This window comes from Sarcophilus harrisii, chromosome 4, assembly GCF_902635505.1.
Source record: "Sarcophilus harrisii chromosome 4, mSarHar1.11, whole genome shotgun sequence".
NCBI lineage: Eukaryota > Metazoa > Chordata > Mammalia > Dasyuromorphia > Dasyuridae > Sarcophilus > Sarcophilus harrisii.
The window spans coordinates 39,991,823-40,010,452 of record NC_045429.1 but is presented as its reverse complement, the minus strand read 5'-3'; the positions used below and the strand labels follow the sequence as shown (position 1 = coordinate 40,010,452).

Here is an 18,630-nt window from a genome sequence, read left to right as displayed (position 1 = left end):
AGTAGAATGGGAAGAAAGGGAAAGAATACACTGGGCAGGGGGTGGGAGAGGAAGGATGAGAAAAATTAGCCTACATAATCAGGGTTTACAAATAGAAATCTATGTAAAAAAAGAGGAAGGTGTAAAGGGAAACACTTAAATCCCAATCTTATCTAATTTGGGCAAAGGAGAAAAAAAACACACACCTGAATTTCACTGATCAGTCATTCTAATCATATCCAAGTCTCAGTGACCCCATTTGTGGTTTTCTTGTAAAGGGAGTGATTAGTATTCGGTAAAACAATCTGTACTGAAGTACAAAAATATTGATGAGAGCTTTTTGGGGTGGCAAATGATTAAAACCTAAAAGGGAACCAATTAGGTTTCCAAATTGTTTGGCTGTTGTCCTTTGTTCTCTAAAAGAACCATAAAGACACCACTTATGATAAGAGTCCAGTTACAATGTGTCTGACTGGGGCTGATCAGACCAAGGTGAGCTCAGAATGCTCTGCCACAGATCGGACACAAATAGTGACAATATTGTAAAGACAAACAACTTTGAAAGACTTAGGAACTTTCATCAATACAATGTCCAGCCACAATTCCAGGGGACTCAGGATGAAACTCACCCCCTAATAGCGACAGACTAAGACATACCTCTTTATGAATATGGCTAATATAGAAATGTGGTAAATTCTGGGAATAAAAATGAAACACTCCCTGTTCTTAAGGAACTTTTCCTACAGCATCTAAAATCATGCAGTGCTCTTCATACAGATGTCTAATAAATGTCTGTTGAACCAAACTAAACATTTCTGTGGATAGCCCAATAGAAAATGGATATTGATGGCAGCCACCAACTTGAATTTTGTCAGTATATGAATTTAAAATGAGGTAATGATGCTAATAATATTGAATAAGTAATTTTATTTTCATGATCTATTTACACTGTACAAACATTTTGGAAAAGCACCTCATCAGTTCACAGTACATATACAATATATTTACTTTTAAAATACATTTTGTTAGAAAAGATTCCAAAAAACAATGGCAGGTCAACAAATGATAAAATGCTCGGAGCAAACCACTAATTTTGTGAGGGCCTTGGTGTTTCCACCAAGAATGATAATTTTCACAATCACAAAGTCACAATATTTGCAATAATTATGAGTTTTTAATGAAACTTTAATTCTTCAGTGGAAAGTTTCTGATGTCGGACTAACTTGTGTGCTTTCCAAAAGGGAAGATGCTTTACGGAAATTTAAAAGTCCCAATACTGTTTGGATTACAAACAGCACATTGCTCACTCCACTGTTCAGGGTACACATTCTTTCTTACTTTTTCTTTTTTCCTTGTTCAGTTTCCACTTTACGTTTTTTTGTAGTAGGTTCATCTTTTTCATCATCTTTAAAAAAGAAAATTGTTTTGATTAGTAATTGTGAATATATATAGTTCACACCAGAAATTCCATTACTATTCCCCTACACATTCATAACTACAGTGGCTAAATTACCTCCCAAAGCTAATTTGCAAAAACTGAAAACATGTTCCTTTACTAAGTAAAACATGAAAACAAGGAAACCTTTCATTTGAACTATTTTAAGCACCCAGAGTAAATTATTCATAACAGTGTAATTTTAAGGTCATTTCCAGGAAATTAAAACGCTTTCCACCCTTTCCCCCCATCTTAGCTTATAGTTAACTTACATAACATTATACAGTATGCATTTGCAGGACAGTGGAGTGATCAGGATCACTATTTATGATAATAAGACGCTCTTTACTTAACCATTAGTCATCTAGAGCTGGAAGGAGCTTTTCTAGTACAGCCTCTTTCATTTTGTTGTAGATGAGGAGACAGGAAGTGCCTTGCCTAACTAAGAGACCAACATTTGAACTCAGGTCTCCCAATTCTAAATTCAAGTCCTTTCCCCCATTATACAAGCTACTTCTTCAAGGATATTCTTCTCCAAGGATCATTGATCTACAGTTGAAAGGGACCTCAGAGGCGCTCAATCCAGATGATGAATCAGAAGCATAGAAACATATAAAGATCCACCTCAGGCCACACAGGCAGAAATAGGATTTGAATCTTGACCCACTGAGTCAGCTTTCTTTTCTCTGTACTGTGCTGCCCTTGTAACTTTAAATGAAACATTCTTTACTTCAACTTTTTGTTCTATTCATAATAAAAATATAAAATCGAGGGAACAAACCACTTTATACTTTGGGTCTAGAGTGAGTGACTCACAATTAGGAGTTGCTGGACAATCAATCCACAGCATACTCTGCTCCTGGTACTGAGCTAAGTCGTGCTGGGCCTCCTAACTTCAAATCTGGCTGTGTGACTTGGGTGAGTCACTGAACTATGTTCACCTCAGTTTCCTCAGCTGTAAAATGGACTGAAGAAGGAAATGGCAAACCATGCCAATGTCTGTGCCAAGAGAAAACCCCAAACGGGGTCACAAAGAGTCGAATAAGAGTGAAACAACTGAACGACAACTATTTGCATGGCTCATACCATGACATTTTCCCTTCTCTAGAGAATATACAGTGACAGAATGTGTTCCCAACATATAATTATCACTCTAAAAAGTCATTTCCGTGCAGCCAAGTTCCCATGATCAGCTTCTAAGCTAAGTGCTGTAGGGCCCACCAGTTACTTGATGTTTTTCCCGTTCCATCTCATTTTTGTGTCTCTGTACCATACCCAAATGAGCTTCTCCTCTTTGCCCCTTAGCTTCCCAGCTTCTTTCAAGACTCATATCAAATATGACCTTCTGCAGGCCTTTCCTGGTGTCCTGCCCTCTCCTCCCACAGCCCTGGCTTCTCCAGCTCCTACTCCATAAGGAAATCCCCCTCTGAGATTAGCTTCCATCTACTCTCTCTCTATTTTGTATGTACCTATTATTTACATACTTCTTTCATTAGGATGTGAGCTCTTGGAGGGGCTATTTTTGCCTTTCTTTGTAACCCTAATGCTTAACACACTTCCTAGCATATAATGTGTGTTTAATAAATCATGTTAAGTAATTGACAGGAATTCTCTCCAATTGACATCTTAATTATTTATGATGCCAATTTTATTTAATTATTTAAATGTCGCAGCCTTTTCTCAAATCTTTTCCCTTCGTTTTCCGAAGCCCCTGGGTTGACTCTTTTTAGATACTCCCCCATTCATGATTCAGCTTTTGTGACAGTGTTGTCTCTCTCTGGCTCCACCGTTTATCCAATCACTCCTCAGTTTCTCCTTCCTCTTATCCCCTAATGTATGTGTTTTAAGTCCACATTGTCCTAAGACTTTTTCTCTCTAAAAACTCTCTTTTGATCCCAAATACTGATATGATTTTAAGGATTACCTCTGTACAGATCAAGCACTAAGCAATCATTAGCCTTAGTTCCAGTTTCACACCTCCAGGTGCCGTTAGAAATGTCCACTTGGATATTCCAAGAATAAACATGTCAAAAGAAGAACGCAACACCTTCCCTTGTAACTTTGCCCCTCCTCCCAGCTTCCCTATTACTGTTGATGGAATCACCAAGAACTCGGTCATGTTTCCACTTAGATACCAAGTATTTAGTCCTCCCATCACAGTGGCCATTCTACCTCAAAGCCACCACCCCAAGATTCAAGGTCTAAACATCAACTTTCCCACTGGAAAAATCTACATTGATCTGGAAGCACCCATTCTTTCCCACTCCAATCTAATCTCCACATCAATTATTGTCCTAATTCACAAATCCCTCCATATGCCACTTGTGTTCAAATATATGATTCTATATTGCATCTGAGATAAAACAAAACAAAGAACCAACAAAATTCTTCAGCCTGGCATGTAAGTCCCCTCTATCATCAGTCTCTAAATCTACCTTTCTAACCTCATTGCTCCCTTCCAGCCAAACTAGATTACCTGCTGTTCCTGACATTGGGCATGGGCATCCTAGCAGGCCCTCTTACATGCCTAGAATGCATGTCCTCATCTCTGTGTTAAAATCCCTCTCTTCCTTCAGGATTCTTTCTGGTACTGTCTCCTTTGTAATCACTTCCTAGTTGGGGATGGGAGAAGAAATATATTTGGAAATGAATGTGATAAAAAAAAAAAGTATCAATTTTTAAAAAGAAAATGGGCAAATCTGGACTAAATGTTGATTTAAGTAAAAAGATGATGAATTCCACTTTAGAAAGAGTTTAGCATGTCAATAGACCCTCCAGGCAGAGATACCCAGTGGAAAGCTGATGATGAAGAACTGAAGAGAGAGTTTAGACCAGACAATAGAGATCTGGCAGTCAGATTCTACAACTAAGTAAGTGGGAAGAGCTCCAAGACAAAATGCTATGTGAGGACCAAAAGGGGAAGAATTATTGACTGCAAGGCTTCCATTGACTTGAACAGCTTCAAGGAAAAGAGTTGGGTTTTAAAGAAATGAGAGGGAGGGGATCCCTCTCCAGGGGATCAGGATGAGTAAAAATATAAAGACAAGAACACAAAGCATTAGAGGGAAGCAGAGAGGGGTTCAATTGGGATGGAAAATTGAAGAAATAAAGAGTAATAGTATATAAGATTAGAAACAGACATCTCAGTATCCAACAGTGGAGGGTCTTGAATGCAAACCATAGGAGTTTGAACTTAACCTAACTGGCAATAGGGAGCTACAGAAAAATTTCTGAGCAAGAGAAATAACATGAATAGACCTTTCAGATAGTTTATTACAACAGTTTTGAGATGGACAGCATGAAGTTAGAAGTCCTATTAAGAGACTATTAGACTATACCAATCAGACTCCCAAAAAACTATTTTAATGACCTAGAAAAAATAACAACAAAGTTCATATGGAAAAACAAAAGGTCAAGAATTTCAAGGGAATTAATGAAAAAAAAATCAAATGATGGTGGCTTAGCTGTACCAGATCTAAAACTATACTATAGAGCAGCAGTTACCAAAACTATTTGGTATTGGCTAAGGAATAGATTAGTTGATCAGTGGAATAGATTAGGTTCAAGGGATAAAACAGTCAACAAATATAGCAACCTAGTCTTTGACAAACCCAAAGATCCCAGCTTTTGGGATAAGAACTTACTGTTTGATAAAAATTGCTGGGAAAATTGGAAACTAATATGGCAGAAACTAGGCATTGATCCATACTTAACGATGATACCAAGATAAGGTCAAAATGGGTTCATGACCTAGGCATAAAGAATGAAATTATTAATAAATTAGAGGAACATAGGATAGTTTACCTCTCAGACCTGTGGAAGGGGAAGGTTTTATGACCAAAGCAGAACTAGAGATCATTACTGATCACAAAATAGAAAATTTCGATTATACCAAACTGAAAAGTTTTTGTACAAACAAAACTAATGCAGACAAGATTAGAAGGAAGCAATAAACTGGGAAAATATTTTTACAGTCAAAGGTTCTGATAAAGGCCTCATTTCCAAAATATATAGAGAATTAACTCTAATTTATAAAAATCAAGCCATTCTCCAATTGAAAAATGGTCAAAGGATATGAACAGACAATTCTCAGATGAAGAAATTGAAACTATTTCTAGTCATATGAAAAGATGCTCCAAGTCATTATTAATCAGAGAAATGCAAATTAAGACAACTCTAAGATACCACTACACACCTGTCAGATTGGCTAAGATGACAGGAAAAATAATGATGATTGTTGGAGGGATGTGGGAAAACTGGGACATTGATTCATTGTTGGTGGAGTTGTGAACAATCCAACCATTTTGGAGAGTAGTTTGGAACTATGCTCAAAAGTTATCAAACTGTGCATACCCTTTGATCCAGCAGTGTTACTACTGGGATTATATCCCAAAGAGATTACAAAGAAGGAAAGGGACCTGTATGTGACGAATGTTTGTGGCAGCCCTTTTGTAGTGGCTAGAAACTGGAAACTGAATGGATGCCCATCAGTTGGAGAATGGCTGAATAAATTGTGGTATATGAAAATTATGGAATATTACTGTTCTGTAAGAAATGACCAACAGGATGATTTCAGAAAGGCCTGAGAGACTTACACGAACTGATGCTGAGTGAAATGAGCAGGACCAGGAGATCATTATATACTTCAACAACAATACTAGATGATGACTAGTCCTGATGGATCAGGCCATCCTCAGCAACAAGATCAACCAAATCATTTCTAATGGAGCAGTAATGAACTGAACTAACTATACCCAGAAAAGAACTCTGGGAGATGACTAAAACCATTACATTGAATTCCCAGTCCCTATATTTAGGCACACCTGCATCTTTGATTTCCTTCACAAGCTAATTGTACAATAATTCAGAGTCTGATTCTTTTTGTACAGCAAAATAATGTTTTGGTCATGTATACTTATTGTGTATCTAAGTTATATTTTAATATATTTAACATCTACTGGTCATCCTGCCATTTAGGGGAGGGGGTGGGGGTAAGAGGTGAAAAATTGGAACAAGAGGTTTGGCAATTGTTAATGCTGTAAAGTTACCCATGTATATATCCTGTAAATTAAAGGCTATTAAATTAAAAAAAAAAAAAAAGAAGAAAAAAAAAAAAAAAGTAATATTCCTTTAGGACAGTTAGATGGCACAGTGGATAGAGCACTGGGTTGGAAATCAGGAAGACATCTTCCTGAGATTAAATCTGGCCTCAGATACTTACTAGCTGGGTGACCCTAGGCAAGTTAGTTACCTCTTTGCCTCAGTTTCCGCATCTGTTAAATAAATTGGAGAAAAAAATGGCAATTCCACTTAATGCCTTGTTTCATGTTCTGGGTTCTGGCCCATAACATTAAATCATAGTATTTGAACCTTTTAGTTGTTATTTATTTGCTTGGTTTTTTTTTTTTTCTTTCTAATTTTTTTTCCTTTTTGATCTGAAAAAAAAAAAAAAAAAAACCAAAAAAAAAAAAAAGAGACTATTAGAGTAATAGGTGGATGATATTGAGGAATTGACTAAAGTTGTAATAGTGGAAATAGAAGAGAACAAATTAAAAAAGTAACACAGTATAGTGAAAATAACATATAAAGGAGAATTCCAGTCTTTTACCAGCTATGTGACCTTTCAAAAATTCTTTGTCTTCTCTGAGTTTCAGATTTCTCATCCATAAAGTGGAAGGATTAGACTAACCAGATTCTAAACTGTATACGTTTGCAATTCTTTTGACAACTATTCCACTACTTGGACTACTTATCTATTAGGGAAATATTTGAACTTATATTTGTATTAGTTCTACATATATCATGGATATCAGACTTTTATTAGAATATCTGTTGTAAAGATTTTTTTCCCTTAGTCGATCATTTCCCATTTTATCTTAGTTGCATTTATTTTATTGTTGCAAAACTTTTTCAATTTCATGTAATGCAGATTATCAGCTTTTCATTTTTATATTTTCCTAATAGCTCTATAAGGTAAATATTATCACTTCCATTTTTAAAGTGGGAAAATATGACCCAATATAATAAACTGATTCATTCGTCTAGATAATGAGAGAATTTTTTTAAATCAGTCTTATCTACTCAGATTTCTATTAGAGGCAAAATAAGTTGAGAAAGATAATTACAAAGTAATAAGTTGTATATTTTTAAATTATACTTGAAAATCCAATATTTTGTTGATACATAGAATATCAAAAAATATGTTCAGCCTATATAGACCAATCTGTAAATCTATTTCAATTCAGATGATTACTATTCTTTGAGGAACAATTCAAAAACCCTGCTCTATTGATGTTGTATCAATCATCCTCTTCCTGGTGGAAGGTCAAATTCTTTTCAATTCAGAAATTCAATAATAAGATTTATTGAGTTACTGCTACCTAGTCAAAGTCAACAAGTAATTGCTTAAACGATGTAGCTCCTAAAGAAAGAAAAGTGAAAATCAAAAATTGATTCTATTTGCTATTATGGGATACTTTAAATTTTCTGACCCAAAGAAAGTGGGATTCAAATCTAATTCTAATTCTAGTAAAATCAACTGCTAACTACCCAGTGGACAGATTAAAAAGCAGCCATATTTTTAGAGTGGACTTCCCCTTGACAGGCAGGCTGCAAGCTTTGCTTCCCAGCTGATCAAGAGCACTGGTCATATTCTTGGGTCATCTTCCCTTACAAAGGCTGTTCACATCAACTATCTATGAACTCGGATAGTTCTCGGACCACCCCTCTTGATATCTCTTTATCCTCCCTCCATCCTACAGCTTTTTTAATCTTCACAGCAACCTCTTTCCACACACACCACACTTCCCTGCTTCTCCAGGTCATTAACTCTTCTTGGGCCTTGCTTCTGTGCCTTCAACAGCTTTCTCCCACCATTGATCAGGCCAACTTGACACTATCTTCTCCCCTTGAGTTGCCTGACACTTGTCTTTTTACCCCTCATTCTTCCCCAAACCGCAGGCTGGGGTTTCTTCCACCACCAGCATTCTTTGCTCCTGCTTTTGCTGCTAATACCGACGAAGGAATTCACACAACATTGCCAACACAGGCTCCTCCCTTTGCAAGCCTTTTACCTTTCCCTGCCTGACTCGCCAACCTGCTTTCCTCAGTGTCTCTCCCAAACTCTTTTCTCCTAAGCCACTTGGACCAAGGATCCTGCCAAATACTTCACAGAAACAAAGTCGAGGTCGTCCTGTCCAGGCTCTTTCTTTCCTTCCATTCCACACTTCACCACCACCAACCCGACACTATTCCTTTGCTCTAATCTCAAATACCAATCCCTCTACTTACATCTCTCAGCTCCTCTTAGAATCTGCCCCATGATCATTCCCTCTCTGGACATCTCTCAAGAAAGTTGACCTGCCCCACCCTACTCCAAGGACTCCAGGTCTGCCCTTGACCCCCGAATTCTTGGATAGTGAGAATTCACTCTTATCTACCCAACCTCAGCCCCATCCTGACATACTCTGATCATGTTCCTGCCACATCGCCAATAGAGAAGATATTTCCTCCTCATTCTGCCTTTTAGAATACCTAGGTTCCCTCTAATCTCTCCTCAAGTGCTGCACCAATCAAAAAATAAGCACTGATTAAGTTATCAAGCATCATGAGCAGTCCTGGAGATACCAAGACAGAAATGAAACTGTTTCTGCCCTCAAGAAGTTTATATTCTTTTTTTCTCTATATTTTTAAAATTTTACTTTTTATTGTGAATATAATCAGAAACAGAAAAACATTTTAATAAACAAAAAGAATAAGAAAGAAGGTTGCATAAGAAACTTTGAATAACTGGCTTCAAAAGACTAATGATATGTAAGTGCCAGCACAAAATGGAGAGGATAGTGAAGAACTAGAGATACCAAATGAAACAAACATTCACATAGCAAAAGTGCTGATTTCTTTTGTTTGTGCACATGCATGTTCACATGTTTGTGTATGTAGAATATGTGTTTCTATAAAAATACTTATGTAATGTACATACATGTATCTCTACACCAGTAGAAGAATGTGTGTACATATTATGTATCAGAACCCTTAAATGTAAACATGTTTCCCCAATTTACTGCTTCCCTTCTGATCTTGTCTGCTTTAGTTTTGTTTGTACAAAGCCCTTTTAAAATAATATAATCAAAATTATATATTTGGTGTTCAATAAAGAGTTTCAGTTCTTATTTGATCACAAATTCCTTCCTTCTGCATAGATCAGAGAGGTAAACTATCCTTTGTTCTTCTAATTTGTTTATAATTTCATTCTTTTTGTCTAAATCATGAACCCATTTCAACCTTATCTTGGTATATGGTGTTAGATGTAGGTGTAGGCCTAGTTTCTGCCATACTAGTTTTCAATTTTCTCAGTACTTTCTGTCAGATAGTGAGTTCTTCTCCCAAAAGCTGGGGTCTTTGGGTTTCAAACATATATATATCATGAGTATGTTTTGACCTGCGTTCATATAGGTGTATGCATACTCACTAAAACCTGGCAAGATATTTTTAAGATTTACAGGCAAGATAAGGAGTTTATATTCTAACAGTAGAGATAAGTATGTACATCTGTAAGTAAAATATATAAAAGTATTTTGTGCAGAGAAGATGCTACTAGCTAGAAGAAAAGGTTCAGGAAAGGCTTAAAATAGAAAATCATACTTGAACTGGATTTTGAAGGAAACTAGGTAGTTTAAGTGGCAAAGATGTGGAAAAAAATGCATTGTGGGCACAGCAGACAGTCAAGAGACAGGAATGAAAAACTGGATGAATCACTGAATGAAAAAAGGGAAATAACATATTAGGCTAGAAAAGTATGGCTTGATCCCCTCATCACCACTTCTAAGTAACCTTATCCCAGAAATGACATACTCTGAATAGGTTTTGTGTTTAATTTTCTATCTCCAATTGAATCTAAATTCTTTGAGATATGGCCTCTTTCCTTTTATCGTGGCATTGCAGATGTTTGATACAGGATCTGGCATCTGGAACTAGTGCTGGAAAAGACCTCAGATGTCTTCAAGTTCAGCTCTTTCACTTTACAAATTAAGAAACTGTGGCCCAATAAAGTTAAAAAACTTGTCCCAGGTCACACAGGAAGGAAGTATCAAGAGGCAAGATTTGATTTTAAGTCCTCATATTTTGAAGTCAGTGTTCTTTCCAAAATACAGAGAAGTTTGGAGAGACCTGTATGAACTGATGCAAAGTGAAATTGGGCTTCATTCATTAACAAAGTCTATTTCTTTAATCATGTAATAATTTCTCCTCCATTACCATTCTCCTCTATGGATCACTCTCACACCTTCCTGTTGATTCCAGGAAAACATATGAATGCCTAAAAATATGTACATGTTATGTGCCTCAAACAAAATGTAAGCATCTTCAGAGTAGAGATGGTTTCATTTTTTGTATTTGCATCCCCAGTGTGTAAATAGTACCAGGCACACAGTAGGGACCTAATATTTGTTGGTTTAACTACAAATCCATTACCAGACACATGGAAGACCTGAATTCAAATCCGGTTTCATACATTTACTAGCTGTATGATCCATGGCAAATCATTAACCTGTTTCCCGAGTTTCCACATATATAAAACAGGAATAAATAACAATAACCCTTCTAGGGTTGTTGTGGAGATAAAATGAAATATTTGTAAAGTGCTTTGCAAATCTTCAAGTGCTATTTAATTGTAGTTATTCAGAAACTAATTTTTTAGGACTAATAGTTAATCTTATGAAAAATCTTTATACTGATTAAATAGAACTCTCCTGTTTTTGTCTGTTCTTGTATGAAACACCGAGTTCTGAATTTCTCAAGAATGCAGAAGAATGATAAAGGGGAAAATGGTACAATTTTCCCAGCTATTTGCCTGCAGCATATTGAAAGCCCCCAATAGGGAGAAATCCAACCTTTTGGTCTTTCTTTTGATGTAATTCAGGCCATCTCTGGCCTCAGAACTACAGCCCTTTCTTTATTATAAAACCTCAGGCTTAGAACCTTTATTATAGAGATAGAGCTGCTTCCTAGCAGTTTCCAAGAGATCAGACTCCACAGGCTCTGCTTATTCTACAGGGCATTTTATAATTTTTAAGAGAACAAGACATTGTGGCTATATAAATAGCCCACTTCAGCTAAACTCTACATTTCTATGGAGATTGTCCATTTGTCAAAAGTGTTTCTCAATGTGCTGAGCGTCAATTATTCATGTGCCTTGGATGTTCTCAGAAAATAGAGAGCAGGCCAGAATATGAAAGAGGGAGACGGGTTGTCTCAGTTGCCTCCTTTTAATATCGACCTATAGGAATGACAAGAGCAAAGGAGGTCCTTCATTTCGAAATGGCTCGAGATCTGGTTTAAAAAATAAGGACAGCTTTCCTCAGTCTAGGGCAGACGCTGTTGTCACTATCTTCCCGTGACTATTTGGAGTAGTGCTCGGCTAGGTTCACTTTCGCCCCCATCCTCGCTTAGTACAACTGCTGTAATGTAACAAGGTGGCGTTAGTTTTTCACAGGTGCAATCACAAGGAACTTTAATTATAGAACGTCTCCATATCTGGGGAAGAGATCTCACTGGCCCCTAACAGCGCCCTCGGACTTCAGCCGTCGCTAACATCAGCTCGGTGCAAATCTCCCACCGCAAACGCCCGAATCCGAAGCCTGTGGGAAATCGCTCCGGGAAGCCCATGGCGGCAGGAGCGCGCGCGGCTCCCAGGGCAGCGCGCCGGTTCGGGAAGCAGATCCGGACTCCGCGCTCTCCTCTGGACTTCAGCCTCCTCCTGGGTGGCGACCCCGGTCCGGAGAGACGGTTCCAAGCGACTTCCCAGCGCCTTCCAGCCCGGGCTTTCCCGCACTTCCCAGTCATTCCGCGTGCGAGCCACACGCGGTGGAAGTTGGGGCTCCTCGAACCCGGCGCTCGCGGCGGAATCGGACCCCCCTTCTCCGGGCCGGAAGCTCCCCCCCCCCACGTACCTGACTCCAGGGTCTCCTCTCCCTCGGGCAGCAGCTTCACTTTCTGCGCGTTCTGGGGCGCGTCGTCGCCGTTGTCCTCGTACATGCTGGACCACTTGATGGCCATGTCCAGCTCGGGCGGAGGCGGGGGCTTCTTCTCTTTGACTCCGTACGACTCGGGGGGTGGCACGGCGTTATTCTTCCAGGCTCGGAACTCCTTGGGGGGCTGCGGAGCAAAGGGAGCGGTGACGGCGGCTCTGGACACCCTCCCCACCCCCGTGTCCCCCGGAACCCCCCAGGAAGCACGCTTCGGGGACACCCACGAGCCAGGGCTAGCTAACCCGCCCCGAGACCTCGGGGTCCGAGAAGCCCGAGTGTTCGAGTCAGGGGCCCGGCCTCAGTTTGCTCCCTGCCGCTAGGGGAGGTCGGGTTAGCCTCGGTTTTACCCCCCCCCCGCAGAATGGGCTGGGTGCGCGCTCGCCAGCCCGGGCTTCTCACCTCCTCGGGCGCCTTTCGGACGTGGCGCTCCCAGTCAATCTGCTTGTTAAGCGGGTTGTAGAGGAAAGCCGGCCGGGACACGCTCCGGAACAGCTCGTCCGGCTTGGGCAGCCGCGTCCCCCCCGCCGCGCCGCCCCCCGCCGCCGGCTTGGCGGGCTCCCGGGTGGCTCGGCCCGTCTCCTCCGGCTCGCTGTCCTCGGAGGACGAGGACGACGACGAACCCGAGTTGCTGCTGCCGCCGTAGGCAGCAAAGTAGCCCAGCGGGTCCTTCTCCTCAGCGGCCATGGCAGGATCCCGCCGCGATCTCGAACCGGATCCGCCTCCTTCTCTTCGGCTCCCTCTCCGGGAGGCGTAAAGCCGGAAGTGGCCGAGCCGGGGCGGCCCCGCCCACCCGGCGGGGAACCCGATTGCAGCGAGCCCGAGAAGCCCCGCCCTCCGGGAAAGGGCTAAAGCGGGAAGGCCCCGCCCACCAACTGGGGGAAGCCCTGCCCCTGACACCGCCCACTCCGGATAAGCCCCACCCCCATGGGAAGTGAGAAGGTAGGGAACCCTGCCCCTTCGCTGGGGAGAGCCACACAGCTGAAGAAGCCTCACCTCCTCAGACTGCTCGGCCCGGAAGTTCCGTCCCTTATAGAGAGAGAAAGAAAGAGACGGAGTGAGATTACAGAGAGACGGCCCAGTCCGGAGAAGCCCCGCCCCCTGAGGAGGTGTGTCCGTGTGTGGGGCATTGAGTAGTAGAGGTGGCCAATGGTAGGAAGAGCCTTTTGGAGGGCGGGATGACTCTCAACCGGTACCGGTTAAGCCCCGCCCCCGCCGATACTCTGATCCCGCCTCTTAGGTGAGAGGACCCCCTGCTCCTAAAATCGCCCCTTGGGGAGGGGCAGAGTAGCCTGGGGAACTAAGAAGAGCGGTTAGGTAGCGGAGTAGATGGAGTACTGGGCCTGAAGTCAGGAAGATTCTTTTTCATTTCAAATCCGGCCTCAGACGCTTAACTAGCTATGTGACCCGGGCGAGTCACTTATTCCTTTTTGCTTCGGTTTCCTCGTCTGTAAAATAAGCTGAGAAAGGAAATGGCAAACGATCCTCCAAAATCCCCAAGGGGTCAGGACCTAAAGGATTCAGCCCCGCCCCCAGCGGAGTTGCCTCCTAATGTGGAGAGGAAACCTCGCCCCCAGAATGCCCGGGTCTCTCCCCCTGGTGGAGAAACGTCGCTGCCTCAGGTCCACTAAGCCAAGAGGCTGGCTCCCAGGGCCCTAACAGGAGGCGTGGTCTAACAGAAGCCCCGCCCCCAGAGGAGTGTTTCTGGAGGAGTAACCTCGCTCCCTCAGATCTAGCAAGCTGAGGCAAGCCTTCCTCCTGGGGAGGGAAAAGAGGCTGAGCTGAGCAAGGAAGCCCCGCCCAGGGGGCGGGGCCCCAAGTCCGGAAAGCTTCGCCCCTGAGGCGGAGGTGGGGCTTCAGGAAAGCCCCGCCTTCTCCAGTGGCGGCGAAGTCGTGCTTTTCCCTAGGAGCTAGCCAGGGAAATCCCTTACCAAGGGATTTGCAGTCTTCCACAGCTTGGACACTGAGCTAGCAGTCTGGCCTTATTTCACATTTCATTCTACAGACAAAATTGACTATTAGCCATCCCCCTCCCCTTTCATCCCCATAGTTACCAAACGACACCCATTTGCACAGCAATCCTATGTGAAGGCTTATTTTAAATCCTTCTCTTTCAATTAAATCTCAGCTGAGGTGTAAACGTCTTGAATTCTTGATAAACTCTTCTAGACTGAATTTCATTTCACAACTGTTAATGCTCCCTTCTAAATTCTATTAGAGCACTCACTATCTATCTGCCTTTCCTGTATCAAATTCCATATTTTCGAGAATGGAGTGACAGTGGGTTGATGAAAGACCCATTCTAAGGCTACCTCCAATCTTTATAATTGAGGGCAATTCACCAAATCTCTCAGGGTCCCCTCTACAGCTCATCCTCATTTACCTGTAACTTAGCAATCTTTAGAAATGGAGCTTATTTCTATAACAGAGTTCCTCACATAAGTGAAGACACAGGTCTAGCCACCCTAACTCAAAGGACAAAACAAAACATGTAAATATCCCTTCTTAAAGTCTGTCATTTATCATATATGTATCCTTAGTATCAAAGATTTGGATTAAACAAGTGGAAAAATTAGCCGAGTCGTAACTAACAAGAGCCAGAGCAAATGCAATCATATTTGTAGGCATTGAGTAGTAGAGGTGGCCAGTGGTAGGAAGAGCAGATTGGCTAGAATGGAAAATATGACAGAGAGGAGGTTGAAGGTCAATATGGATTTTGGATATAGCCACTTAACAGCCTTAAATGCTAAATTGAGGAATGACAATGATTTGCTAGTACTTCTTCTCAAATCTTTTTCATATAAGTATTTAAAAAATTAATCAGTCCCTCCTAGTTAAACAAACAAACAAAAAAGACTCCAAATCCTCAAGATATAACTAGTTCAGCAAAAAAATCAACCCACTCCAAAACCAAAACCCCATCAAACTCCACATTAGCCATGGGGAAAAAAGATCAAATTCATCTTTTTGTTATCCAAAGGCATTTAATTTTATTTTTTTGGGGGGAGGCAATTAGGATTAAGTGAATTGGCCAAGGTCACAAAGACTGTCTGAAACCCAGTTTGAACTGGGGTCCTCCTGACTCCAGGGCTGGTGTTCTATTCATTGCATCACCTCAATGTCCCTCATTCATTTGTTTTTGTGGTTAATCATTTCATTGATTAAAATCCTAAGGTTCTTTCAGTGTTTTTCTCCATGTTATTTTATAAATTGGTTCTGTTCACTATGCTCTGTGTCAATTCATAAGTTTTTTTCAGTTGACTCTGAAATTGTCCATTTAGTTGTTAAAACAATTTTCAATTTCAACCATATAGCACAACTTATTTGCTCGTTCACCAAGTGGACACCACTTTCAGTTTTTAATTTTTCATTACCACAAAGTGATGCTTTATTTTTGCATATACAACTCCTTTTCTTCTATTTTTGGAGTATGGGCCTAGTAATGGCTTAGCTGGGTCAAAGAGGATGCAGAATGGTAATTCAAGGTATAATTTTACAAATTATTCAGAATAGCTGGAGCAATTCAAAGTCCCGTCAACATTTATGTACTGTTTTCCCAACATTCTGTTACTTTCCTTTTGTCATCTTTGCCTGAGTGTGAGATAGAATTTCAAAGAGGCTTAATTTGCATTTCTCTAATTTAATGAATTTTTTTTTCCTCTTATGATTGATAGTTTAGATTTCTTCTTTTGAAAACTCTTTCTTCACCCACACCTAACACCACATGGCCAAGTTAAGGTCAAAATAGGTTCATGACTTAGACATAAAGAGTGATTTTATAAGCAAATTAGGAGAACATAGGATAGTTTATCTCTCAGATCTGTGGAGAAGGAATTTGTGTCCAAAGAACTGGAATTCATAATTGAGCACCAAATGGATAATTTTGATTATATTAAGTTAAAATGTTTTCGTACAAACAAAACCAATGCAGAGAAGATCAGAAGAGAAGCAATAAAATGGGAAAACATTTTTACATTTAAGGATTCAGATAAAGGGCTCATTTCTAAAATAGAGAATTGACTCAAATTTATAAGAATTCAAGCCATTCTCCAATTGATAAATGGTCAAAGGATATGAACAATGTTCAGATGAAGAAATTAAAACCACTTCTACTCATATGAAGTAGGTGCTCTAAATCACTATTGATCAGAGAAATGCAAATTAAGATAACTCTGAAATACCACTACACACTTCTCAGATTGGCTAAGATGATAGGAAAAGATAATGCAGAATGTTGGAGGGGATGTGGGAAAACTGGGACATTGATACATTGTTGGTGGAACTGTGAATGCATCTAGCCATTCTGGAGCAATTTGGCACTATGCTCTTAAAAAGTTATCAAACTGCATATTCTTTGATTTCAGCAGTGTTTTTACTGGGCTTATATCCCAAAGAGCTCTTAGAGGAGGGAACGGGACCCATATATACAAAAATATTTGTGGCTGTCCTTTTTGTAGTGTGAAGAAATGCCCATCAGTTGGAGAAAGGCTGAATAAATTATGGCATATGAATGTTATGGATTATTATTGTTCTATAAAAAATGACCAGCAGGATGATTTCAGAGCCCCCTGGAGAGACTTACAGGAACTGATGCTAAGTGAAATGCACAAAACCAGATCATTATACACAGCAACAAGAAGACTATACAATGATCAATTATGATGGATGTGGCTCTTTCCAACAATGAGATGACTGATGCCAATTCCAATGATCTTGTGATGAAGAGAGCCATCTACACCCAGAGAGAGGCCTATGGGAACTGAATGTGGATCACAACATAACATTCTTACTCTATTTGATATTGTTCACTTGCATTGTTTTCTTACTTCTTTTCTTTTTGATATGATTTTTCTTGTGCAGCAAGAGAATTATATAAATATACATATTAGATTTAACATATTTTAACATGTATAACATATAGTGGATTGCTTGCCATCTAGAGAAGGGGGGAAGAATTTGAAACACAAGGCTATGCAAGGGTTCAATCTTGAAAAATTATCTCTGCATGTTTTGAAAAGTTAAAAAAAAAATCTCCTTGTTCATATCTTTTGACCATTTATCTACTCAGAAATGGCCTACTCTTATAAATTTGTTAAATAGAGAAATATGCATATATATAAATCTTGAAATAGCTTTATTGAAGTACTATGTTGTAAAGACCCCACTTAACCCCTCCACTAATTTTTATATTAGATCTGTTCATGTAAACTTTTAAAATTTCCTATACTCCATTATATCATTTCCTTTCACTTTAGTCATGAACTATCTTCCTACCCATAGATCTGAAAGGTTAATTTCTCCATTGCTTTTATAATTTCTGATGTTTATCATATATCCATTTGGATACCTTTGGTATACAATTCCCATCTTAAACTGGGGAATGATGAAGCCATATGAAAAAAACTGAGCTGGCATTCCATTCTGTGCTGATTTTACAGAAAATGTTCAAATGATGAATTTTACAAGAACAGCTATGTTCTAGATACTTGGGTAGGCATTCATCACTCAGAAGTGAAGTTTTAGTCTCAAAAAGTGAGTACTTTTCCCAGAAGCTGGAGTCTTTGGGTTAATCAAACACTAAATTAGTATAGTCACTGACTGTTGTGTCTTGAGACCCTAACTTATTCCACTGATCTACCACTCGATTTCTTAGTATCAAATGATTTTAATGACCACCACTTTATAATATAGGAAGTCCTATTCTCAGTTGCTTTTTTCTAGGACTTTGTAAAGGGCTGAAATTCTGAGTTGATGCACTGGAATCAAGACAACGGAGCAGTTAAGGCTAATTACCAATTGGACAATACTCTATTAGCATGTTTGGAAAATGGCCCTTCCCAGTATTCTGTGCTGGCTCAGTCTTTTGATGTATACAGAGAATTGTAGGAGGGATTAGGGGGTGGAGTAAGACAAGCCAGAGTCACTTTGGTGGTAGAAGAGAAGAGAGGTCATGGAAATTCTGCATCCACCCCCTTCACTTCTACCCCTTAAGACCAAGGACTTTTGCTTCAAAATCTGTTATGTGGTTCAATATTGGTTTGATGGAAGACAATGGTAAAGGATACACATCACTTGAAGGTGAAAAACTTTTAGAAAAGTATTTATTAAAATATAATTACATCGAGTTGTAAAATAATATTCTCTTCAGACTTTAGTCATGAAATATTTGAGGAAAGTGACATTCAGACTTAA

At 40.0% G+C, this 18,630-nt stretch overlaps 1 protein-coding gene across 1 annotated transcript; it reads right to left on the bottom strand.

The window, feature by feature from the left end:
• Positions 1-878: 878 nt before the first annotated feature.
• Positions 879-13,381, bottom strand: C4H1orf52 (chromosome 4 C1orf52 homolog). The gene is made up of 3 exons (XM_031969397.1): positions 12,841-13,381; positions 12,364-12,568; positions 879-1,384 (listed from the first exon to the last, which is right to left on the bottom strand). Exons 1-3 carry the CDS (start codon positions 13,123-13,125, stop codon positions 1,314-1,316), a joined length of 561 nt encoding a protein of 186 aa, XP_031825257.1. The 5' UTR covers positions 13,126-13,381; the 3' UTR covers positions 879-1,313.
• Between the last annotated feature and the right edge of the window lie 5,249 nt (positions 13,382-18,630).